Genomic DNA, 25,709 nt, shown 5'->3' on the forward strand with positions numbered 1-25,709 from the left:
TCCGTCTCATGCTACCACTAGAGTGAGAGCACCGCCAGCATTCAAAAGTGACCAAAACATCAGCCAGGAAGCATAGGAACTGAGAAGTGGTCTGTGGTCACCACCTGCAGAATCACTCCTGTTTTGGGGGGTGTCTTGCTAATTGCCTATAATTTCCACCTTTTGTCTATTCCATTTGCACAACAGCATGTGAAATTTATTGTCAATCAGTGTTGCTTCCTAAGTGGACAGTTTGATTTCACAGAAGTGTGATTGACTTGGAGTTACATTGTGTTGTTTAAGTGTTCCCTTTATTTTTTTGAGCAGTGTATATCACTGGAGAAAGCATTCGAGCGAACGAAACAGAGCCCCTCTATGCTTGCCCATGTAACTGATGCTGCCAGTACAGAAATAGTATGACATGCTATCAGTGGCGATTTTAGCATGTAAATGTTGGTGGGGCAAACAAAAATATTTTTTTTAGATGCATGCCAGCAAAGCCACTACACAATACTAAACAATATTTCCACTATAATGGTTACAAATGGTGCCTACAAACTAATAGGGCTTACATAAAGCTGTCCTTACCACTGCTACACCTGGCTATCAGTGGAGCCTTGTCTGGCAGCGAAACAGTTCATTCAGCCTCATTTACTGCCTTTAAAAAAAACATAGCTGATATGCCTGACTTGCTAAACAAATATGGTTTCTACTGACAGCTGAGATGTACAAACTATGGCATAAGGGGAAGAGGAGCGGATAAGAGGCAATCCGTATTTTTGATTAAGACATTAATGAGCGACCTAGGATGGACGTAGTCAATATAACTATTTGTTCAGCACTTTTGAAATGTATGGTGATAGAATTCAGAACATGGGCCGTTCTTACAGTATTCTCCCTGTACACCAAGTCAGAACTGTTACAATATTTGACGATGACATTTCTCTACAACTGGCTATTGGCTACATGTGCCCCACCAAGTTAGAACAGTAGGCGAATTATGAGGAGAAAAGGGACCAAATTATTTAGGTAAGGCACATGGTCTACTAACAGCTTACTACACAACATTCTGTAGCTAAGAAGGTAATACTATCTCCCTAGCATATTACATAATTTATGCAGCAGCATACAAAACATTTTTGGACTTGTCGTGCTGTGCTCACTTGAACAAGAAGGTGGCCCTCTTGTGGGCTCTAGAAAGTTGGATAACAGTTCAAAATTATTTTCCGTATTTTCACAATTGGAGTTTGTTTTTTCAGAGTTTCCAGTTGTCTTGAACTCACTGAAGTCTGAGATTTCCCAGGTCCGAATTTCCAGTTTTGAACTCGGCAGAAGTCATGCCGGATTAATAGCATGGCCAATGTATTCAAACTTTTCTGGCCCATGGTGTTACACACCGAAGTCGACCGACTGCCCCACCACAAGGAGTCGCTAGACCATGATGAGACAAGGACATCCCAGCCGGCCAAACCCTCCCCTAACCCGGATGACGCTGGGACAATTGTGCACCGTGCCATGGGTCTCCCGGGCGCAGCCGGTTATGACGCAGCCTGGGATCGAACCCGGGGCTGCAGTGGCGCCTTAGCACTCATTGTTGAATTTGCGATTTCCAACTTGTTGTGTAATGTTTATGTCAAATGGCTGATGAGCACCGTTACGTTTTATCTATAATTTCTATTCATATGACAAGGATTGAAAGGATTTGCCAGTAGATTGTTGACTTGATGCATGATGATGATTGCTTGTCTAGCCTGCTAGCTAAGATGTTGAAAGTATGACGTTGACATGATAAATCCAATCAAAGCTAAGGTAGATATGACATGATTTGACGTCATTTTATCTGTGGCCAATGACCTTGAGCCATCTTGGATGGGCACTTCTAATGTAAGTCTATGGCAGCACCTAGGGGGCTTGAATTTTCGAGCTCCAGCCGTAGATTTTGTGGTGAGGTAGTGTCCCCATGAATGACAGAATACTGAGCCAATCATGGCACAACTAGAGAACATTACCAACCCCTACTCTCCATATTTTCCGCTGGCTGACCCACTACCACAAAAAGCACTGAGCTAGGCTGAAACACATGCATTTTGGAGCTGCCTTACTCAAGAAAGCAAAAAAAGAGACCATGTTTGTATGCAGCTTTATTAACGCAACATTTTTTTTTACATTGTTTGCAAACGGATATGTCACACCTATTGATGCCAAAATAACATGCAAAATTGAAAATATATATTTTTTCTAAACAGGTGGGGCTCAAAACAGATGGAGCTCTGCCCCACCTGCCATGAATGACGCATCTCCACTGCATAATATTAACTTAGGCAGGCTACTCTATTTTTGCCTAGCAAAACCGGAGAGAATTAAACAAGCGATTTCTGGTCACTAATCTGGATGTGTGAGCCCATCTTTGCGCGCCAATGGTAATGACTGGTCAACAGTCAAGATGCACAACTTTTTGGTTCTGAAGCATAGTTTAGAATGTTTTAGAAACAACCATTTGTTGCAATGCTGTAGGCCTATCATGTTAGTGACCAGATCAAATAAGCAAAGGTATTGTTATAAAATTATAATGGCAGGCTACATGTAGCCTATTAAAACATGTATTAAAAAAATATACATATTTTCCCATTCAGCTTTCGCACTAGCGACCCCCGAAAATATTCTCACTGCGCTAGCTCATCCGACCTGTGTTGATTGACAGTTGGTCCAATCAGAGAGAGTGCCGAGTGTGCGTTTCGAGTCAAGTCTCAAGTTATTTTATTTTCTATCAAGTCGAGTCTCAGGTGATCAAATGTGTGACTCACGTCAGACTTGAGTCCAAGTCTTGTGACTCGAGTCCACACTCTGGCTCACACAGTGGAAATAGTATAACTACACTGCACACCGGCAGCCTCTAGTAGTGCCAGTCTGTTTCTGCTCTGTAGGCTACTTGTCATAATTGGAGGACTTTTACGCACAGTGCCACCTGGATCCATATTGCAATGATTCAAACAATAATAAGACATTCTGATTAGTCAACTTTTTAATTCAGTTCATATAAATAGTTGCAAGTAAACCAAACTAATAAATACCGAAGTAACAGCCTAGTAGGCCTAATGAACAAAACACTCAGTGGTCAAATTTATGATTTTGTTCATATCGTTTCATCACTTTATGTCCATATGCTAGGTTACAGTGTCGTTGTCCTCGAAGTGCAGATTCCATTTCTATAAGTGCTGTCACATTCCATGTTGTCTGGTTGAAATTCATCTGCACTGTAACCACGACTTTTCAGAGCCGTGGCATAGTAATCTATTGGTTCCTCCGTTGCATTGTCCATCCACCGCAGGCACCAAATTCTTTGGAACGAACGTTTGAAATTGTCTGATAAAAATCCATACAGTATAGGGTTAGCGCAGCTGTTTGCGTACCCCAAAATCACTGCGAGTTGCATGAATGTCGCGTTATGGTGCTTCACAAAGACATTAACGAGCTGTACAATGTGAAAGGGCATCCAACAGATGACAAACACGGTCACCACCATCAACACCATCAGAGTGATCTTTCTCTCCGATTTCTTACGCTGCTGCCAGCCTGCCTTCATTGCCACCACTCTCATCTTGGCGATGATGAGGATGTAACACATACAGATAGCAATGACTGGGAACAGAAAGCCCATGAGAAAGGCATAAATCACAAACACAGCCATCCACTGGTTCACTGGCTCTGGCATCTGAATGTTGCAAGCGAGCGAACCGTCCAAGTTTGGAACGGTCGTGGAAAATATAATAATGGGTAAAATTACCAGGATAGAAAACATCCAAACCCCAAAGTTGACTATTTTAGCTATTGTGGGCCTCCGGTACCGGGAGGCTTTGATGGGGTGTACAACCGCAATATATCGGTCTATGCTAAGTACAGTTAGGCAGTAAATACTCGTAAACATATTAATAGCATCAACACTCAGAACAAGTCGGCAGAGAAGGGAGCCGAAAGGCCAGTGATGAAGGAGTGAAGATGTCACCAAGAAGGGGACACTCAGCATAAGTAACTCGTCCGCGATGGCCAAATTCAGAATGTAAATATTTGTTGCCGTTTTCATTTTGGCATATCTAAAAATGACATAGATAACCATAGAGTTCCCGCACAGTCCGACCAAACAGACAACCGAGTAAATGAAGGAGATGAGGATAGCGCTGCCGTGAGACTCGTTGTACGTTCCGTTCCCAGACGAGTTGTTAATGAGGGAAAAAACGTCCTCCAGTGTTAGATTCCTGATAGAGCTGTTGATGAGCATTTTGGCAGTTTTTTCTCCAAAAAAAGTATGTCTTAAATAACCCTTCTCAAACAGTACTGTCCAGAGAACCCATCTCCTCACGGCAGTTGATCGATGGTACAGCGCGCAGACGTTGCGTTTCAGGACCATGGATAGCTACGAATGTTGTAGTCATTTGAGAGACGCAGCTTCAGACGTTGTAAAATGACGTTGCGGTGGGGCCTAGGCTAGGTCCTAATCGATATACACCACTGTAATCTGAAATAGAAATGTCGTTGAACGTCAAAACACACATTCAATTTCAACTGATTGATTGGTAAATTGCTGCAGAGCCGACGCACAATAGTTTTCGTCGTATCAGCAATTTTACAATTTCATTAAAACACACAGTCAACACAATTGGACATTTATGAGACTAATACAACTGCATAAATTGTGTTTTGTCATATTGTGATATTTATCATCTTTAATTTAATAATCTTTCTTGGATTTTCATCTTAAAATGACAATCAAAAAGCATACCTGGCATGTGTAGGCAACAGAGCACAAAGATCGTCTTTATTTTGAAATAAGTGAGCTGTCATACCAACTATAATTATTACAGACGACACAATCACAAATAATATCCACATCAGGTGGGAATGTCACTGAGAATTTCAAATAAGTCCCAGTGTTATTTTTTTATTTATGTTTAATTAGTAAAGTCAATCGTCATATTCAAATCACAGTATGGTACCAAAACATATTAGAGATTCACTCTAGAGCCGGGGTAGGAAACCCTGATCCTGTAGTGCCGCATGCGCTTCATGTTTTTGATTAAAACCGACCTGGAAGACCAGGTGTGTTGAAATTAGTCAATCACTGAGCTGATTAATTATCTCAGTGGGTCGGGTATGGTGCAAAATCGTGCAGTACTTGCGACACTCCCTGCTCTAGAGACTGAAAATCTAAGTAAGTAAATACAGTTTCATGAGGAAAGCCAAATGCAATATCTGTGTTGACAAAGTTGGATAGGCGAGCAGTTTCTGGGTCTTATGTGACAACTTTTAATCTATCAGAACTGGCCAAATGACATTAGATTCTACCCACTGGGCACAAACTGGTATGCTTTTTTTCACCAAACTTTTAATCTAAATCCAATGACATGGTTCAATTGTTGTTGATTTCACGTTGAGTTCAAGTTTAACTCAATCAGAAGTAAATCAAAACGAGGAACTGAGGTCTGTGCCCAGTGGGCAGTAAACAGACTAAATTAAACATAAGTAGTGTTTGGTGAGTAATAACTAAACTAAAACATTTTAGAATTCCTCAGCTCAAGAGAGAAAGGCCTTTGACTTAATTGCATAATTCTAAGGGCTCATGAAGTTGAAGTTGATTGAAGTAAAATAAACATGTTCCATTAGAATGCAACAAACAATGTTGGATTGGAAAACAGAAGAATCGCCTCAATAAGAAACACTGCATTCAGCTGGGTCAGCCATATCATTTTTGCTAGAATTGTTTTGAGAGAATGATTGTCCTTGAAATGCAACAAGCCACACACACACACACACACACACAGTCTCAGTATGTGAGTGGAACAGATGGTTGTGTTCACACTCCTATCTCCCTCCTGGATGCACGCCGGTTCATTTGGCAGGTGTTTTTCATACTCCATAGGTCTCCCACTCATCTCTCTAGCTCCTGTTTTATAAAGACTGACTCAACTGATTTGGATAGGCAAGAAATAAACCAGTTATTTCACTGGGAAGAGCTCCAAAGCCAGAGAAATACAATCTTTGTTTGTTGGGAACTGCAAACTGTTTTCAATGACTCAATGGGGATTCATGAAGGTAGATCTTGAACTTGGCACAAAAATATTTTTTTCAAAACAACCACAGTAAATGCACCAGCATTTAAGATATGATTGCACATCACATGACTCTTGAAACACTCAAATGCAATGTCATGAAAGTTACATTAAACACATGACAAAAAAAAAAGATTCCTATGTATCAATTTTGATTGATAGTATCTTTACTGTCAACCATTATGTCAGGTTCAGACATACTGGTTGAGTGATTTAACAGGCCTAAACACATCAAGTACTTAATACAAACACTTTGATTTGAGTAGCATCATATGAAGACAGACTGTACAGTACCACTACTATGGGGATGGCTCATCTCAGCCCTCAGGTGCCTCTCTGAGTTCAACTTCTGTTCTGTAGTCCTCCACCGCTTGTAGACCAGGGCATCGTTGGGCCGGAGGAGAAGCGACATACACACACAGAGTAAAACCAAGACCAGACAGTTTGAGGCTGTCTATTCATAGCTAACTATAGTTTTTAAAGTCATAACACTTGAATTCTCCACATACACCTTATGAATGGGCTTGGTCTATGCTAAAACAATCAAATTAAATATGATTCAGTTCCATGCAATCCCACTATCAACAATACAATCAAGTCTGAAGAAGCACCTAAACACATTCATTCATTAAATTAGTGGAACTGAATTACAATAAATGTACAAAATATTGGTATCAGACAGAGACTCAACAGCAGTGTATGAAACATAGCAGCCCTGCTGACAGAACAACAGGATGGCTGTCATAGCACCTGGCCTGCCGGGTCACAGATTCATCACCCATGTTTAATTAAAATCCTTGGCCACAATTGGTGAATCTAATCTGGCAGACCAATCACAAGTCATTAGGGAAATAAGGCTCATTGGCTGGAACATGGAGCCTGCAATGGCAGAGTTCTGGGTTTGGAGCATTGAGCCTGCAATGGCAGAGTTCTGGGTTTGGAGCATGGAGCCTGCAATGGCAGAGTTCTGGGTTTGGAGCACGGAGCCTGGAATGGCAGAGTTCTGGGTTTGAAGCACGGAGCCTGGAATGGCAGAGTTCTGGGTTTGAAGCACGGAGCCTGGAATGGCAGAGTTCTGGGTTTGATTCATTACCACATTGCCTACAATGCAACAATACAATGCACTGAACCACATATCCTTAAGACAGATTGATTTAACAGACCTAAACACAAACTACTTATTAAAAAAAGTTTACAATACAACCATCTTACCTTGTAACTTATGACAAATCTCTGTACAATACCTGGTGCACAGTGGACTGAGAAACTACTGAACAGTGAACACATTGAGTAGCAACTCGCAAGCCCCGCCCACCTGAGGAGCTCTCCTTTTCAGCCATTTATTTGGGTGCAAAATCCACTTGTCACTTAAATCTCGCTGGATTGATTGCTTTCATTTTACTCTTGACAGTGTCTCACACTCATGCATGTGCACTTTTTTTTTTTCCTCTAACGTAAACGTTTGTAGTGACACTCCTGCGAGGGGACTGTGGTTCGTGTGTTAGTCACATGTGATATCTCAAACAGTGCTGGCCAGATTGACAACTTCAGTGAATGATGCTTCTTGCCATAGTGATCTGACATTTACAAAATGACACTTATTGGCCCATGGCGGGAGCTAGAGTTAACTGAAATGTTTTAGTCAAACATGATGTCTCAATTGGCTCATAGGGGACGTGATATCTCAATTGGCTCAATGGGGGGCGCTGCATCATTCGTGGGGACAACATGTTTACTGTTGCCTTGTTCATGTATGCAGTAGCCTACACCCAGTGTATACAGGCTTTTTCCATGACAGACTGACCAGTTGAAAGCTATGATCGCTTTTTAAATCCATTTCAATCAGTGTAGATGAAGGTGAGGAGACATTAAAGAATGATTTTAACCTTAAGACATGGATTGTGTATGTGTGCCATTGAGGGTGAATGGGCAAGACAAAATATTTAAGTGCCTTTGAACGGGGTATGGTAATAGGTGCCAGGCAAACTGGGTTGTGTCAAGAACTGCAACGCTGCTGAGTTTTTCATGCTCAAAAGTTTCCTGTGTATATCAAGAATGGCCAACCACCTACTTCCGGTGATGATCAGCAGCTAACTAAAGAGTCTGTGTAGCTCCAACCCCATTTTAACTTATTATTCAACCCCTAGTAACACATTTGAACTAATTGTCCAAGATATCGGTTACATGGAAAATGACTTCCAAATGCACAAAAGCAGACACTTTTGACGAAAACACAAATGTCATCTCTACCTGCACCTGCTGCTAGCAAGGAAAATGGCAGAGAAGAACAGCCTGATGACCCAGTTCTAAAGGAGATTTGCAAAATGAACAAAAATCTTGAAGAGAAAATTGCCAAAGTGGGCGAAGATGTGGCTGAAATAAAACATACAGTGGGCGCACTGAAAACAAAAGTGGATACTCGACAACCAAGTAAACGCAGAAGAGAGGATATGATAGAAAAATCCATTTACATTTTGGTCTTTTAGCAGACGCTTTTATCCAGGCAACTTACAGTTAGTGCATTCATATTAATATAGCTAGGTGGGACAACCACATCTCAGTCATATAGTAAGTACATTTTTTCTTCAATAAAGTAGCTGTCGGCAAAGTCGCCGCTAGTAGAAAAAAAGTTAAGTGTGACTGTTAGATAATGGGGGCCTCCCTGGGTGCACCTTTTTGTTTTTGCCCTAGCACTACACAGCTGACTCAAATAACCAACTCATCATCAAGCTTTGATTATTTGAATCAGTTGTGTAGTGCTAGGGCCAAAACCAAAACGTGCACCCAGGCCCGAGTTTGGGAAACCCTGAGTTAATGGATGAAACATGTCAAGGTATGGTAACCCATAACATAGCAACAACATAGCAACAGCAACCTGCTTGCCTTCATCTGAGTCTTGCCCAGCAGAATGAAGATGGGATGTGAGGGTCGGTTGTTGGTGGCTGCCTCTAGACAGGCAATGGCTTTGGCATCATTCCCCAGGAAAGACTGGACTGCAGCCTGCTGGATAGGAAATGACCCCAGAGCTGGTGGTGGGGAAGGGCCAATATAAATATCACAGTCTGTTTGGTCCGTATAAGACAGTTGTTGAGTCCTAAACGGCCCCCTATTCACTATATACTGTAGTGCATTACTTTTGACTAGAGCCCTATGGGCTCTGATCATAAGTAGTGCACTATGTAGGGATTAGGATATCATTTTGGACACACACAGTGAGTTCTGCCATATAGCGTCTGTCTGAGAGATAGCAATGGCTTGTCAGTCAGGGAGCTCATATTGTGCTTCCTTTATGCATAGAATATTTGTACCTTCGTTCATCTTAGCAGTGTATTTGATACAAAATGTGGTCAGGTCAAACTGTTCCATGTCACACATATACTGTCCTCTGGAACAGAGAGAGCATGTACTCTAAAATAATGTTTGAAGTCACTTCTATAGACTTACAGTAAACTCAAGCCTGGTACAGTATCTTACTTGAGAAATATAACATTTATACAACAAAAAGACACCTGTAAGTCAAGGACAATCGTTTTTATGTATGTGACAAAGGTCCTTTACCTCATGATATAGAAGTGTTGTGCACCTGGTTTCATGTGAGTGACTTGTAAGATTTTCTCTCTTCAGATCATTGACCTGTTTAGATACAAATAAGATGCAGTACATGAACCACAAATGTAAAATAAGTTTATAAATCAAAAAACATGGTGACGTGATCGTGTTTACATTGTGATGGGCTTGGGTCCGGCAGATGTATTTCTTTTTTTAAATTGAACCTTTATTTAACTAGGCAAGCCAGTTAAGAACAAATTCTTATTTACAATGACGGCCTAGAAACAGTGGGTTAACTGCCTTGTTCAGGCGCAGAACGACAGATTTTTACCTTGTCAGCTCGGGGATTTGATCCACCAACCTTTCGTTACTGGCCCAACGCTCTAACCACTAGGCTACTTGTATCCTCTGATGTAGGTGGGGTCCACCCTTAAGGCATTGCTGAACATTCTGATGGCTACATAATTCTGACCCATCTTCAGCAGGGTGGGAAATGAACACAAGCCACTAGCCAAATGCTGGAAGATTTTGGCATTGGCTGGTACATGAATATTTATTTTAGTGTGTTTCAGCTCTAGAAGAAACAATCTGAACGCTACAGAGGTGAAAGCGGGACGGGGTACAGCATAGAAGAAAAAAATGGGCCTGGAAAAAAATTGGAGGGGCTGGTAAAATGTGGGTATCCACCAACCACTGCGGATATTTTCCCACCCTGATCTTCAGCAAGCCAGGTTCACGTGGGCCAGTGCTACAGACATGAGAGAAACAAGAAATCATCATAAAGAGAAAAACATTGAACAAAGTGTAATTTCTCAATCTCCATCTCCAAGGTATTCTACAACATTCTCATTACCAGTCATTACACTTCAAGCAAGATTCTAGTTCTAAACATGAAACATTCTTATACATCGTGGAACTCTTATTCGCTCCAACACCCCCCCCCCCCACCCCCCCTCTCTCTTTCTCTTCCTGTCTCTCTCCCCTCTCTCTTACTCAAAGCCCCGTTGCTCTTTTCAGAAGAAAGGATCCAGACTCTGTCACAGCGAGAGGCCCAGTAGTATTACCTGTCGAGTTTGATCCCGCTTCAAAGTCGGACATGGCTTGTTGCCACTGCTGTTTCTCAGTGTAGAGCAGGCCCCAGGAAGGCACTCAGGTTCCCATGGCTGTCATTGTTGAGCACTGGTGGCACACAATTAAATAGAACACTGTATCTCTGTAGTGCTCACAGTACTGTATAACATAACACTTCAGTTCAGCACACAAAGGAACATATAATAATAGCCTAAAAAGCTCAGATTGTGGGGGTTACTGTAAGATAATATCGCTACTACTTTAAGTCAGCATATATTTTAATTAAAGATATTTATAGTCTGAAATGGGGGGTGAGCGTTGGGAATTACATAACATTTACATTTGGGTAGGGTAGGGGGGGGGGGGGGGTACTGAACACCACATTGACCAATGAGTTGGTTGGCTCCATCTCTGTCAGGTCACAGGCTGATTCCTTCAGGTCCTGCAGATCACCATAGAGCTCCTCACTGGTCATTCCGGATTGCCTAAGTAACAAACACCATAGAAACACAGCAGTAGGATATATAGGGTGAGATCACATTGGTGAGGTATGGTTAACTGGTTAATCTCTTTGCAGTATAGTAAATGAAGGCGTGCCCTGTGTGGATGTGACTGAGTCTGATGTAAAGGACTGTGTGACCCCTCCCTAGGACTCAGCCAGCCTGGCTGACAGGCAAAGAGTCACTGGATATTACGTAGAGAAGCCCAGGGTGATCCTTCATGGACAGGCGGGGGAGGAGAATGTTAATGCAACTAAATTAATACAACTTTTTTCCCAAAACAATTATCCACTAGGTGGCACCAAACACATTTGCAACTCATTAGATTCAGCAGGTTGCTTGAAAGATGCTGCTCTAACGTAAGGCACAATTATACATTCACTGAACACTAACTACTCAACACTGTTGAATCTCTCAATACATTGTTTTGCTTGTTTTAAAGGAGTCGTTTAATTGGTTTAAATTAGTTCCCTCAACTTCCCTGTCCTAAAGTGTGTTTCTCATGTGTTCCAACGAGCTGAAGATATTCTGGCACCCAGTGCCTCCCAAATTCAGCTGCTTTCATGCCTTCATCAAACACAAACTCTTTCCAGGTAGTGTAGTACTGAGCCAAGTTCCAGGTAGTGTAGTACTGAGCCAAGTTCCAGGTAGTGTAGTCCTGAGCCAAGTTTCAGGTAGTGTAGTCCTGAGCCAAGTTCCAGGTAGTGTAGTCCTGAGCCAAGTACCAGGTAGTGTAGTCCTGAGCCAAGTACCAGGTAGTGTAGTCCTGAGCCAAGTACCAGGTAGTGTAGTCCTGAGCCTCTGATGTTTACAGATGGACAGTCTACTTCCCTGCCAGACACAGTCAGTCCACTGGAACAGTTACAGGCAGACTTAACTGCAGAAATCTCCATCTGTTCAGTGTTTTAGTTGAGACGTGATGGGGAACATTGGAGATGCTCTTTGATCATTACATTACATTATGCCTTACTACTCTGACAGTTAGATGACATTTACAAGGACAAATTGATCATGCCATTTTAACCTGGTGAAATAGAATATTTTTGAATATCAAATATCTTTGATATATCTGGAATAGAGCTTTGAGTCCTAAAAATGACAAATTACAATTTAAAGGTATATTTTTTTACATGTTGTAATGATATTCCTGACATGCAAAGTTTGTATATATGAAGTCAAGTGCAGAAGGTAGTGGGAGGGTAGTGGGAGAGAAAGTGGAGAGGATGACCAAATCTTTAAAAATATAAATATACACACACACACACAGTTGAAGTCGGAAGTTTACATACACCTTAACCAAATACATTTAAACTCAGTTTTTCCACAATTCCTGACATTTAATCCTATTAAAAATTCCCTGTCTTTGGTCAGTTAGGATCACCCCTTTCCTTTAAGAATGTGAAATGTCAGAATAATAGTAGAGAATGATTTATTTCAGCTTAAATTTCTTTCATCACATTCCCAGTGGGTCAGAAGTTTACATACACTCAATTAGTATTTGGTAGCATTGCCTTTAAATTGTTTAACTTGGGTCAAACGTTTCAGGTAGCCTTCCACAAGCTGCCCACAATAAGTTGGGTGAATTATGGCCCATTCCTCCTGACAGAGCTGGTGTAACTGAGTTAGGTTTGTAGGCCTCCATGCTCGCACAAGCTTTTTCAGTTCTGCCCACAAATTTCCTATAGGATTGAGGTCAGGGCTTTGTGATGGCCACTCTAATACCTTGACTTTGTCCTTAAGCCATTTTGCCACAACTTTGGAAGTATGCATGGGGTCATTGTCCATTTGGAAGACCCATTTGTGACCGAGCTTTAACTTCCTGACTGATGTCTTGAGATGTTGCTTCAAGATATCCACATAATTTTCCTTCGTCATGATGCCATCTATTTTGTGAAGTGCACCAGTCCCTCCTGCAGCAAAGCACCCCCACAACATGATGTTGCCACCCCTGTGCTTCACGATTGGTATGGTGTCCGGCTTGCAAGCCTCCCCCTTTTTCCTCCAAACATAACGATGGTCATTATGACCAACAGTTCTATTTTGATTCATCGGACCAGAAGACATTTCTCCAAAAAGTACAATCTTTGTCCCCATGTGCAGTTGCAAACCGTAGTCTGGCTTTTTTATGGCGGTTTTGGAGCAGTGGCTTCTTCCTTGCTGAGCGGCCTTTCAGGTTATGTCGATATAGAACTCGTTTTACTGTGGATATAGATACTTTTGTACCTGTTTCCTCCAGCATCTTCACAAGGTCCTTTACTGTTGTTCTGGGATTGATTTGCACTTTTCGCACCAAGGTATGTTCATCTCTAGGAGACAGAACGCGTCTCCTTCCTGACCGGTATGATGGCTGCGTGGTCCAATGGTGTTTATACTTGCGTACTATTGTTTGTACAGATGAACGTGGTAACTTCAGGCGTTTGGAAATTGCGCCCAAGGATGAACCAGACTTGTGGAGGTCGACAATTTTTGTGGAGGTCTTGGCTGATTTATTTTGATTTTCCCATGATGTCAAGCAAAGAGGCACTGAGTTTGAAGGTAGGCCTTGAAATACATCCACAGGTACACCAACTGACGTCAATTAGCCTATCAGAAGCTTCTAAAGTCATGCCATTTTCTGGAATGTTCCAAGCTGTTTAAAGGCACAGTCAACTTAGTGGATGTAAACTTCCGACTTCAACTATATATATATATATATATATCACTTAAATTCCACATTTAGCTATAACATCCAAGTTTTGGACAGAAAACATCCTATGAAGCAGAGCCTGGGAGAAATTTAATTGTACCTGTGTCTGTCAGGCTGGGTAGGAATGTGTTGTAGTGCTACCCTCTGTTGGTGAAACAGTGGTGGTGCAGTGAGTTGACTGGAGGTGTGACAGACCAGGGAAGTCAGCTCCAGAGGCAGGGCCTGGCTGACTGCGGTTGTACAAAGATGGTGAATGGTATTGTATTAATTTGCACTGTGGGAGAGCAATACAACAGTAATGAGTAAAATGTTGTGATATGCTTACTTAGCCAGTCTGTTCGTGTCATCATCCAACTTCTTGTCACTGGCTTGACAATGACAACAATTGAGTTGGCAATAGCATAAATACATCTAGGACCAAGCTAATGCTTACTTGCCTGTATATCTAAATTGAACATCATTTCTGACATCTGTACCTAGTCTGTAATGACACAGGTCATATAACACACCATTTTATCATGTAAGGTAAAGGGATTATGTAAATGTAGCTTTGAACCAAAACCCCACTGGTTTGTTACATTGAATAATGTCAATGATTCAACAACAATCCACATATTTGAAACCTCTACAATCCATACAGTGGTCTTGTGACTTATCCCAACAGATTTGCTCAGATCATCCCTGCCATAACTTCTCATCACTCTTTGAACTTGCGACTCTGTGTGGCCGTTTAGTGCTGGGAGGGAAAGGTCTGGCCTCCATCCACCACTTGACTAGGGCTTCTAACCTGACAGACACTGGACAATTTATTGGAGGATAGCATGTTCACTACGGCCTGCCACTCCTGAGATGAATCATCTCTCTGGAACTCTGGGGTAGGTAGGTATGCCTCAGCTCAGTGAGCGGAGCAAAAAACCTGTAAGGTCAACCAGAGTCATTCGCCTTGTTTTCAATGAAATGAGAATTCTATAACTGTGGATTGGAGCCAACCTGAGCGCTGCCTGTCTTTAGACTTGCTGTCGATCTAACTCTAATCCATCTACCATTGGCAGACAGGCAGGCTGGCAGACTGGCCCCCTTATAAAGCCTCCCATCCATATCCAGCAGAAACCTTTCAGTGAACCAAAGCTCTGAAACCCCTACCTAATTAAATGGCACTTGTTTTGGTTAAAAAAAAAATCATGAATGGGGAAAGGAGGGAGTGGAAAGGGAGTGAGTGGCACAATTCCAACTCTGCGCTTGCAATAGGAGGCAGTAAATCTGGTATCTTTGGGTGAGTAAGCAGTCAGTGATAAGGAAGTGTGTGGGTGCACTAGGCACCAGACAGACTGAGAGCAGTCGTAAGAGAGTGTTAGGCCGGGAGCATAATAATTAATCTCAATCTCAATGGGTCTCTGAGAATGGGGTGGAGGAGTTTTGATGATAGCCTAGTCACTTCGCTTATAGACTCCCTGGAACTGAGTTTACCTCCGTTCAAGACCATCCCCGCCCCAGCCATTAAAGTCAAGGTTGCAGATGGTTACCATGATAGTGAGTTGAAGAGGTCGTTGGGAAACGACTTCCTACAAAACAAGCAGCAGTCACGGCTACCTGTAACTAGCCTATGACAGGGTTACAAGCAACCTGATTTTATTTTTTTACTACAGTTCTGTGTTGGTGGAAGCTAACACAGGCTAGGTCTGTGTTGCATCATTTCATGTTGTATCCCATGTGTTACACACACTTGTAATAGTAGTAGTTTAACCTCAATGATCACACTCAAAATCTGTTTGTAACAACAACTCACAACTCTCATGATCAACCAGACAGACAGGGAATACAAGAGTATTATGGTGCTTTGGGGCCCATGCTGCTACAAGTGAAAGGCCTTGATTGGTTTTATTTTGTAAATACACCCTCGTTGGTCTCTGAGAAGGAGCTATGGCATCTCCTCGAGCTGTCATTACATCTGTATAAGTCACCTTTGACAGAAGAAAATACTAAACTGATAGTACAGTTGAAGTGTTGATCAGGGTAGAACACCTACTGAACTAAAAACAATGACAACCAAATAAATCCAAGTAGTACCTTCTGTGGGAGAGCAGAGGCCATAGAGCAGTTGTTGTCGGTCTGTCACTCTCAGACAGTGAGTCGGCCATCTTGTAGACCCCTGATTCTCTCAGTGAGTCGGCCATCTTGTAGACCCCTGATTCTCTCAGTGAGTCGGCCATCTTGTAGACCCCCGATTCTCTCAGACAGTGAGCCAGCCATCTTGTAGACCCGATGTGACTTTAGGGAACTCAACAGGTCTTGGAGGGGTTGGTGTCTCCCTCTTAACCCACAACATCCGCTGTGGAACCGGGGACATCTGAGGAGTACTCTGGAAAATCAGCATAAGATGTCTGTTAACTATCATACAAACATTATACAACCTTAATAACAGAAAGCTCAACACTTAAAATGTTCTCAAATGCTCTGAGAGGCAATTTTTCAATGTCACAAGCCAAGGCAAGTCAAATGCGATAAATCGAAATACACTGCCTGTAGTCTCTCCATGACCTGTTTGTACAGGGCTAATATTATCTTCTATCTCCTGTTCTGAATCTTCCGATTTTGATTGCGCTGTTTTCGCTTCCTTTAAAAAATTATTGAAAACAAAAACTGATCATTAAATAATAAAGTGCAATTGTTATGAGCATTTTAGACCTTTTTAAAATAACTAATACAATTATTATTATTATGTAACTATCACTGGGCTTATTTAATATCTCTACCAAAAGTATGAAGGTCACCTTTAGTTTTTGTGACAATTCAGCATATTTTCAATTGTTAACCTATTGTTATCCTATTGTCACCTAATTGTCTGCATTGTAGCTGTCTCCCACATAGAAATAGAATTAATTAATTCTATGGTCCCCCAGCACTCTCCCCTTCAGGCCCTTGATCATCTGGTCTGAGGCGGACGACATATCACTGCCTTCTCTCTGTAGGGAAGCAATAATCTCATCCACCATCCTCTCTCTGCCTCTGCCAAGCCCCATAGCCGTGGCCACTGACTCCTCTGGGTCTTCTGCTGGGAGTCTGTGTCCTCCTGGCTCTCTTCCTCAGCCCCTATGATCCCCCGGGCCTCATGAAGCTGCTCTGTTGTGAACTTGACAGTACAGATGCTGTTGTCAGTGGAAGTCCTTGGTGTAGGTGTAGACCTATCTTTCGGTTTCCTAATTTTCTTTTTTTTGATCTTCCGCAGAGGAGCTCCCGTGGGATTGGTCGGAACCCGAGTCCTCACTGTTCCTTCTCTCATCCGTGCTGTCCAAGCTCAGAGCCTGACATCTGCTGAGGAAGTTTGATCTCCGGACGAGCCTCTCAGCCGCATCCTTCTCCAAGATAGACACCTGCTCTGACTCCTTCTTGCTCTTGTATATACACATCCTGGTCCCTGTTGCTGGCCTCTGGTCCTGGGCTTTTAAGGAGACTGTGGCCTCATGGACATGGACACCACTTTGGTAGTGCCTGCTAGCTGAGGTATGGCCGGCTTCGAGGCAGGTTTGTGCTCTGGAGGACACAGTACCAAATGAACTAAATCAATAGCATTGCTGACATCTCTCTCTCCACTGATTCCTTACGTATGTGTTATCCCTTGACTCTTGCTCACCTCTGACTTCCTTTAAGGGATGTCTGGTAGTAGTGCGCTCTGTGGTAAGGTTGCAGGTGGGGATTGTAGCAGATCTGCATGGAACTCCAACGGGCTGTCTGACCCTGCAGACATTGTTGCGGTCTTGTTTTGGGGTGCGTCCGACGTCCCTCTAGCCTCTTCTATCAGTCCTCATAACTCCAGTGTGTGGGGAGAGTCTGCTGGCTGGGCTATTGTGCTGTCGTTGCGTGGGAGTTGAAAAACAGCTGATTCATTTTTAGGAAGTGACACTGGGACTCTTGTGTAGAGCCTCTAACTCTTCCTTCAGCTTCAGCTCCTCTGTGGCTCCGATCTTCTTATTTCTCAGTATGTTGCCCTGTGTCTATCAACATGACCAAGTGTTGGAAAGTGAAACATGTAAAAAAAAAAAAAAGTACAGTACTGAAGATGAAATATTTTTCAATGGGTGATAATGAAACATCAATTAAAATTAGTTTAAAAAAACAGCAATAATAAAATAATCTAAAATGATTGGTAAATCTCTGTCACTAATTATGCTTCTTCTCTATGGGATTACTCAATAATTGATGATCAAGCTGTTGATGTTAAGATTGTTGTTACTATGCTACAAAGTAGGAGCACTGTCAGCCTAACCAACAACAGCTTCATAGTGTATATTTAGTTGGTAATGAAGTTTGAAAGATGTCAAATGCCCAGTTAGCTATAATGTTGCCAGTGAACCACTTTAAAAAGGTAGGAAGCATACGTTTTTACTCACCAAAGTAACAACACAGTGTGGTCAAATACTTTAACTTAGTTGTAGTCACGATCTGGTTAACTATAATTACAAACAGTTATGTTTTAGCGTTTTTACATATTTATTAACTTATTTCCGTATGTCTTCGAGACTACCCACAATGCACTATTTCTCAGTCATATGGAGAACCGGTGTTAACTAGCTAGTTCCAGCTGGCTAACATTAACTACTAGCCATGCTAGCATGTAATTACTTTCTAAACCAAGTGTTGGTGCTGGTGAGCAACTATGTTGAAACCATATAAATGAATGTGAACTGCAACACCTCTTCTGCTGTGTGTTTGGTAGTCGAGCGAGCATTGTAGTAGTTTTACGTTGTTTGTAGCTAGGGCAGTAATACCCACAAGGAAAGGGTTACGACTCATTTGTGTCCCAAAAATGAGATACAAGCTTTGAAGTGGTAGCGGTGTGTCCGGTCGAAGCGAGTGGATTGGAGTATAGGAATCGTGCGCATGTCTACTGTATGCACTGCTCATTTCACCCCAGAGGACTTTGATGACTTAGTATAACCAGTGGAAGGCAGAATGAGACTGACTGAAACCGAGCTTGAATGTGAAGCCTTCAACCTCTATTTCCTACCGACCTACCGGTACAGTACATCACGAGTGTCAGCAGTGATGGAGATAAACTGAGTAAGTTCAATGTGGATTTACCTCACTATATCGCTATTAGATTAGCTACATAGCTGACTCTCCCTTGCCTAGGCCGGTGAAATGGCCTCTCCCTCTGAAGGCCTCTCCTTGGTTCTTCTTTGACTTTGGTAGCTAACTCAGCCGTCAATCAGTAAGTTTCCGCTCCCTCTGGCTTACTACTTAGCTATGTCGACAATGGTGGTTGGCTAGCTAGGCTAGTTTGCAGGCTAGGCTAGCTACAAGGCTAAAATAACTAACTTTAGCTGGCTGGCTTGCTGGCTAAGGTAATTGCATTTACCGGTAACATTTTTTGATGACTGATTAGATGGCGTTATGTTTACCAAAACGTTGGTTTACTTTAATGTAGCTGTAAGCTAGGTGTTGATAGCAACTAGCTGACTCACGCAGTGATGGTAGGGTAGTTGGCTAGCAACCTTGCAAGCTGATTTGTAACAATACATTCATAAAGTATTTGCTTGTAAATTGGCAGAAAATTCAATTGAAACCAGTAGTCATGAGTGCAAACGATTTGGTTTAATTTAAAGTTATACATTTGAAGTTCATTCTGTTGGTTTATACTATAGGGAATATGCTGGCATGCCTGGTCCTCCATATGTCACACCTTGCAAAAACATTTTCCAGTAGGACTCCAGTTCAGCATTCTTCAGAATTCTGATCAGTTTTAGTAATAACTTGAAAAATTTGGTGTAACTTTGCATTGGGATATTCTGATGCAAATCCATATGTTACATGTGGTTACGTTTATGCTACCTATCCTTTAAGCTTCTAGAATAAATTAGCTAGTTGCTATCTAGCTTTAACACATTAGAAAATTCCAACAGTTAACGTTACCTTTTTCTAAAATAGTGAAGTGATAAGTCACAGCTCTTTGCTGACATTTACGTCAAAGTATCGTCACTTTTGACACTAATTTTTAAAATGTACGTTATATCTGAACATCCACCAGCGTGTTCTCATAAACACGTTGGCAAAATAGAGAGCCAGTTAAAAGTTGACTATCTTTTTGTAATATTTCTTCCTGGTGGCTGGGAGGATCTCCTAGCAACCACCAGACAACTGGGCAGGACAAAACAGACTCCACGTGGGTGCAGAACCGGGACGAGCTTCGAGAACGGAACTAAATAGAAAGAGTTAACCTACATGACTATAATAATGCTCCATGCAAAGCACAGGTTGCTCTCAGCAACAGAAGTAGAATTTCAATTTTGCCATATTGTTTTTATTCTGTACTGAAGGCCTTCAGGAAATATTAACCTGTATTGTCATAAAATTCTGTATTAATTAGTAGCCTTTACTAGCCTATTCAACTGTGGAATATAATTCCTTCCTCATGTGGTGATGAGGGTAGCAATTGGCGTTTCTTTGGGGCAATTTATAGTCTTTAAAAAAATGTTTTTGCTGTGCCATAATAAACAGCAAGATGATCATAATAACTAGTGTCATAGAATGAAGCAATCGATGAGTCTAATTAGGCCCTATCTATAAAACAACCATGTTAATCAGTAGGCCTTTGATGGCCTGGCTATATCTCCCGTGACAGAATTCAAATCCAGCAGTAAGCATTATGGGAGGTTTTTAATCCGGCCTGAACTAATCGATTTTCTCTCCCTAACGGTATTAGTGATCACCCTGAGATAATCCAATGTAAGGGGATAAGTATCGCTGTTATTCGCCCATTAACGGGTTTAAAACCGAAGGACCTGGCTGTAACCCCTTGTACCGTACAGCAGAGCAGAGGGCTATGAAGGTCTTTTCACGCATATACAGTGGGGAGAACAAGTATTTGAAACACTGCCGATTTTGCAGGTTTTCCTACTTACAAAGCACGTAGAGGTCTGTAATTTTTATCATAGGTACACTTCGAATGTGAGAGACGGAATCTAAAACAAAAATCCAGAAAATCACATTGTATGATTTTTAAGTAACTCATTTGCATTTTATTGCATGACATAAGTATTTGATCACCTACCAACCAGTAAGAATTCCGGCTCTCACAGACATGTTAGTTTTTATTAAAGAAGCCCTCCTGTTCTCCACTCATTACCTGTATTAACTGCACCTGTTTGAACTCGTTACCTGTATAACTTTTATCCCTGATGTCCTTACACAGCTCTCTGGTCTTGGCCATTGTGGAGAGGTTGGAGTCTGTTTGATTGAGTGTGTGGACAGGTGTCTTTTATACAGGTAACAGTTCAAACAGGTGCAGTTAATACAGGTAATGAGTGGAGAACAGGAGGGCTTCTTAAAGAAAAACTAACAGGTCTGTGAGAGCCGGAACTCTTACTGGTTGGTAGGTGATCAAATACTTATGACATGCAATAAAATGCAAATGATTTTACTTAAAAATCATACAATGTGATTTTCTGGAGTGTTGTTTTAGATTCGGTCTCTCACAGTTGAAGTGTACCTATGATAAACATTTACAGACCTCTACATGCTTTGTAAGTAGGAAAACCTGCAAAATCGGCAGTGTTTCAAATACTTGTTCTCCCCACTGTATATGGATGTTGACAAGTTCCCTCTTCTCTCCATTGCCCAGCGACAATAACATTAATTTTAACATAGGCCTACGTGGGCTAAAATTAAATACTATATGGGCATAGATGAAAAATGAATTAAATAAATATGCATCGCATCATATGGCAAAACACTAAACTAAACCTGACAGAAGAATGCATATCAGTGAATTATTTGTATCGGAATATCCAATATCCTCAGTGCTCACGCCTTCTCATTTCTCGCAGAATTTAACAATTGGATTCCTATAGCCCACTGTCTGTGAGCCAGAGCAAATATTGTCATGACATTGTAGGGTGCGGGCGCCCATGTGTACATAATGGACATTTTGAAATTAGTCATAAACAGTGACGTTTTAGTTGTGTTTTTATTGCATTAAAATGTCCTTTATGGTGTATCATAATACAGGTCTAAGAGACTAGGTTTGTAATGCTAGTTTCCAGTCTATTTGATATATGCCTGCCGTTCTCCATGACGTATGAAATGTATTTTGGCTATTTGTGGAACATTTCAAGTGCGTAATTGTCAACAAGGAATGCCATGCTCGGCTTTCTTTCAAACCCTGCTTTCCAGCCGATCGAATGTTTACACACCTTATGAGGGTGAAAATAACTTTTTTGACTGGGCTGTTTGTCTCTGTAAAGACGCAGAAGAATTGTGGGCAGGGGATGTGTGACTACAGTGAGGGAAAATGAGCCAGGAAAATGAACACAAAAAAGTGGGTGTGTTATACCGTCTTCGTAATAGGGGAAGATCTACACTCAGTTCACACCGCATTCAACATCTCTTCACTTCTTTACTCTAGCCCTCTTGCAACATCCAGCCAATTACAGCACACCATTTCCTAGGATACATTTCCCCAAAACTTCAGTCTGAGGAACTGCATGCTTACGATTTGTGGATTTCTACCATAATGTTGGGAACAGTGAAAATGGAAGGTCACGAAACACCAGATTGGAGCAGCTATTACAATGACGCACAAGAGGTATGTGTCTAAGTTTTCGATTTAGGTTATAGAATAAAGTGTTAACTGATTCCCTATAGAATACAAGTGTTAACTGATTCCCAATTTTTCCGTTTTTGCAATGAATGTTTTCTGCATTGAGTTAGTTTCCCTCAAATTGTTCAATTAAAGTCACTGTGTTGTTGTTTATGGAGTATTGGGCTGTTTTTGGTATAGATGTCACTAAATGCAACCTGATGTATATAAAGAACGAGTGCATGTTAGTCAGAGGGCCAAATGCTGACTTGAGATATTTGCAATAAGTAAAAACCCATTACATCAGTTGGCTATGCCCTCCGATAATAAGTTAGGATTTGGAACTGAATATTTACCAGACATCATGGCATATGTTTTTCAAATTATGCTATTCGGAAAAAAAAGTTGCAGTCAGTGCATGGAATGTTAGAACTCCATTTTAATTAGTTTGTTTGACACCAATAATAAAACAGCGTAATACACTTTGCTTGAGCTCATTTTGTTTGTGCATAATAAGCTTACTTAACATGTCAATTGAAATGTCATTTTTATTTTATTATAATTGCTTGATATGGCCTAATACAGTGGAACAATATCGAGTTCGAGATTCATAATATGATGGACTGTTTTCATGCTGTTGTTTAGAGGTTCTCAAAAGGAATCCCATGTTTTCTTGTTAAATCCAATTATTAAATAAGTTTAGTTTCGAAATATTTTGTGTTAACCATTATTAATTATGATTGGATGTACATTAAACAGTCAATTTCAACAGAATATATATATATTTTTTAACTCAAGCACTTTGAGTGTGGGGAAGACTAAAGCATGCATTGTTGTGATCACATTTCATCTCATGTTATTCCAGGTATATTCACCCATGGCAAACAGCGGCATGAATGCAGGACTGAGTTCCATGAACAGTATGAACAGTTATATGAGTATGTCTACCAGTGGAAATATGACCTCCGGTTCTTTCAACATGTCTTACGCGAACCCTGGCCTGGGAGCCGGAATAAGCCCCGGTACAATGTCAGGGATGCCTCCGAGCACGTCCATGAATGGAATGTGCGGCGGGGTATCGTCAATGGGCACTGCCCTTAGCCCCTCGAACATGGGCGCAATGTCGGCTCAGCAGGCTTCCATGAACGCTCTGAATCCATACGCCAGCATGAGCCCTACAATGAGCCAAATGTCCTATAATCAGTCCAACCTGAACCGAGCAAGGGACAACAAGTCGTTCAGGAGAAGCTACCCGCACGCAAAGCCTCCCTATTCATACATATCCCTGATAACCATGGCCATTCAGCAAGCACCAAGCAAGATGCTCACGCTTAGCGAAATCTACCAATGGATAATGGACCTATTTCCATACTACAGACAGAACCAACAGAGGTGGCAGAACTCTATTCGCCATTCCTTGTCTTTTAATGATTGCTTCATCAAAGTGTCTAGGTCACCGGATAAGCCAGGCAAAGGCTCATACTGGGCCCTGCACCCAGATTCTGGAAATATGTTCGAGAACGGTTGTTATCTCCGCAGACAAAAGCGCTTTAAATGCGAAAATAGAAAGCTATCTTCAAGTAAAGGAGACGGAAGGAAAGACCAGTCTGGTTCTGGGTCACCTTCGAGCGACAACAGCAAGACTGGACATGTGGACCCCAACTCCCTCTCCACCTGCAACCAGTCCTCCAGCCCTCACATCATGGACCACAGGAGTAGTAGCAGCGCCTCTGAACTAAAGAGCAGCGGGCCACCTCTCCACCCTGTGGCCAGCTCCGTCACTTCCCTCTCCTCTCTCCCTTTACCTCCGCACTCGATGGCGCACGAGTCCCAGCTGCACCTAAAAGGGGATCCCCATTACTCATTCAACCACCCCTTTTCAATAAATAATTTAATGTCATCCTCAGAGCAACAGCACAAACTGGACTTGAAAGCCTACGAGCAAGCTTTGCAATACTCCTCCTACGGCTCAGGTATGTCCTCCAGTCTACCCCTCGGCAGCGCGTCCATGGTAGGCAGAGCCATGGACCCATCCGCAATAGAGGCGTCATACTATCAAGGTGTGTATTCCAGACCGGTCCTCAACACTTCTTAGTATCTTCTCATTTTTATAGTGCTCGACAAAAGGACAACAGAAAACATTTATCTTATTTTTGCATGCACCTGGTGCATAAGAACTGTTACTTCAATGTATAAGAATATGTATGAGTAAAATACAACAGTCCTGTAAAGTGTTTCCAATTGAATGATTGTATATCCAGCTGTAAATCATTGCTAGTGTATTTAAAACAATTTCGAGCTTGTAAAATAATGTTGTATTCCCAAAACTTGTAGTCCCCACAATTAATATGTCCATGTGTTACAATTTGCATGAATGAAGGTCAGTCAATAAGGTCTCGTGGAACGCGTGACGCAGGTGAAGTGCAAAACACCTGTCTGTTACAGATACAGCCTACTTTTTGAATGGATGTTGTCATTTTACGCATTGCTTTGGTTTCATTTGCTAAATATCTGACAAACATATTTTCTACGCAATCTTGTAATACAATCTTAAATTCCAATTGGAAATGAATTATAAATAAAATGTTATTCTTTATAGGCTACAGCAAAATTCCAGTCTTTTTTGTGGTATTTTTCAAACCAGAAAATGAGTGATTATGTGCAGCTTAATGTCAGCGTTTTGTCTTTCTCTGTTTTTTGGATGTCTCTGCATGTGCTTAACTTATTTCTTGTTAATTTCCAAATAAAACAAATACGATTTATTCACTGATTGTTGTAATTTATTATCTTAATTTGAAGAAGCTGTGTATGACGCGTAAAATGTAGCCTACCATTCAATTACGCAACTGTTCCAACTTTATGCATATCCAAATAATTTAGCAACATTATTACGTTTTTTGGCTTAATTTATGCCTTAATACATTCCCTTTACAATTTTTTATGTTTTTAATTATAGGGCCTAGATCTTCAGTCAGTGGCATATAGCCAGCGTTATTGTTCAATCTTGTAAACTAATGCGTCAAATCTTATATCATGAATGTAACTCCATATGAAATGCGGGTTATAACCATTGATCAAAACATCTAAAGTGCATAATATCCCCGTAAAGTTAAAAACGTTAACTGTACCCTATTGATGGTCGCGCTTCGGTTGACGCACCGCAGGTTGTTGATCAATGAGCAAGGCTAAAGCCAACTCTAACAGAAATACAGCCACAGAGCTTTACCTCATAAAGGATTCGGGCG

At 41.5% G+C, this 25,709-nt stretch overlaps 2 protein-coding genes and 1 long non-coding RNA gene across 3 annotated transcripts; 1 reads left to right on the forward strand and 2 right to left on the reverse strand.

Moving 5' to 3' along the window:
- Window positions 1-2,107: 2,107 nt before the first annotated feature.
- On the reverse strand, window positions 2,108-4,471 carry LOC129812796 (somatostatin receptor type 1-like). Its single transcript, XM_055864672.1, has one exon. It carries the CDS (start codon window positions 4,382-4,384, stop codon window positions 3,149-3,151), a length of 1,236 nt encoding a protein of 411 aa, XP_055720647.1. The 5' UTR covers window positions 4,385-4,471; the 3' UTR covers window positions 2,108-3,148.
- A 4,495-nt stretch (window positions 4,472-8,966) lies between these two features.
- LOC129812797 (uncharacterized) lies at window positions 8,967-11,044 on the reverse strand. The gene is made up of 3 exons (XR_008753076.1): window positions 10,697-11,044; window positions 9,642-10,380; window positions 8,967-9,109 (listed from the first exon to the last, which is right to left on the reverse strand). It is a non-coding gene; the product is annotated as an uncharacterized LOC129812797 (long non-coding RNA).
- An 11,075-nt stretch (window positions 11,045-22,119) lies between these two features.
- LOC129812798 (hepatocyte nuclear factor 3-alpha-like) lies at window positions 22,120-25,226 on the forward strand. The gene is made up of 2 exons (XM_055864674.1): window positions 22,120-22,470; window positions 23,330-25,226. Exons 1-2 carry the CDS (start codon window positions 22,399-22,401, stop codon window positions 24,557-24,559), a joined length of 1,302 nt encoding a protein of 433 aa, XP_055720649.1. The 5' UTR covers window positions 22,120-22,398; the 3' UTR covers window positions 24,560-25,226.
- The last annotated feature ends 483 nt before the right edge of the window (window positions 25,227-25,709 follow it).

Source organism: Salvelinus fontinalis, chromosome 16 (assembly GCF_029448725.1).
Source record: "Salvelinus fontinalis isolate EN_2023a chromosome 16, ASM2944872v1, whole genome shotgun sequence".
NCBI classification, from domain to species: Eukaryota; Metazoa; Chordata; class Actinopteri; order Salmoniformes; family Salmonidae; genus Salvelinus; species Salvelinus fontinalis.

Bases quoted from the DNA above. Each gene is read 5' to 3' on its own strand.
- LOC129812796 (XM_055864672.1), bottom strand. From the start codon at position 4,384: ATGGTCCTGAAACGCAACGTCTGCGCGCTGTACCATCGATCAACTGCC.
- LOC129812798 (XM_055864674.1), top strand. From the start codon at position 22,399: ATGTTGGGAACAGTGAAAATGGAAGGTCACGAAACACCAGATTGGAGC. The intron at 22,471-23,329 runs GTATGTGTCTAA...ATGTTATTCCAG, and splicing joins ATTACAATGACGCACAAGAG to GTATATTCACCCATGGCAAA.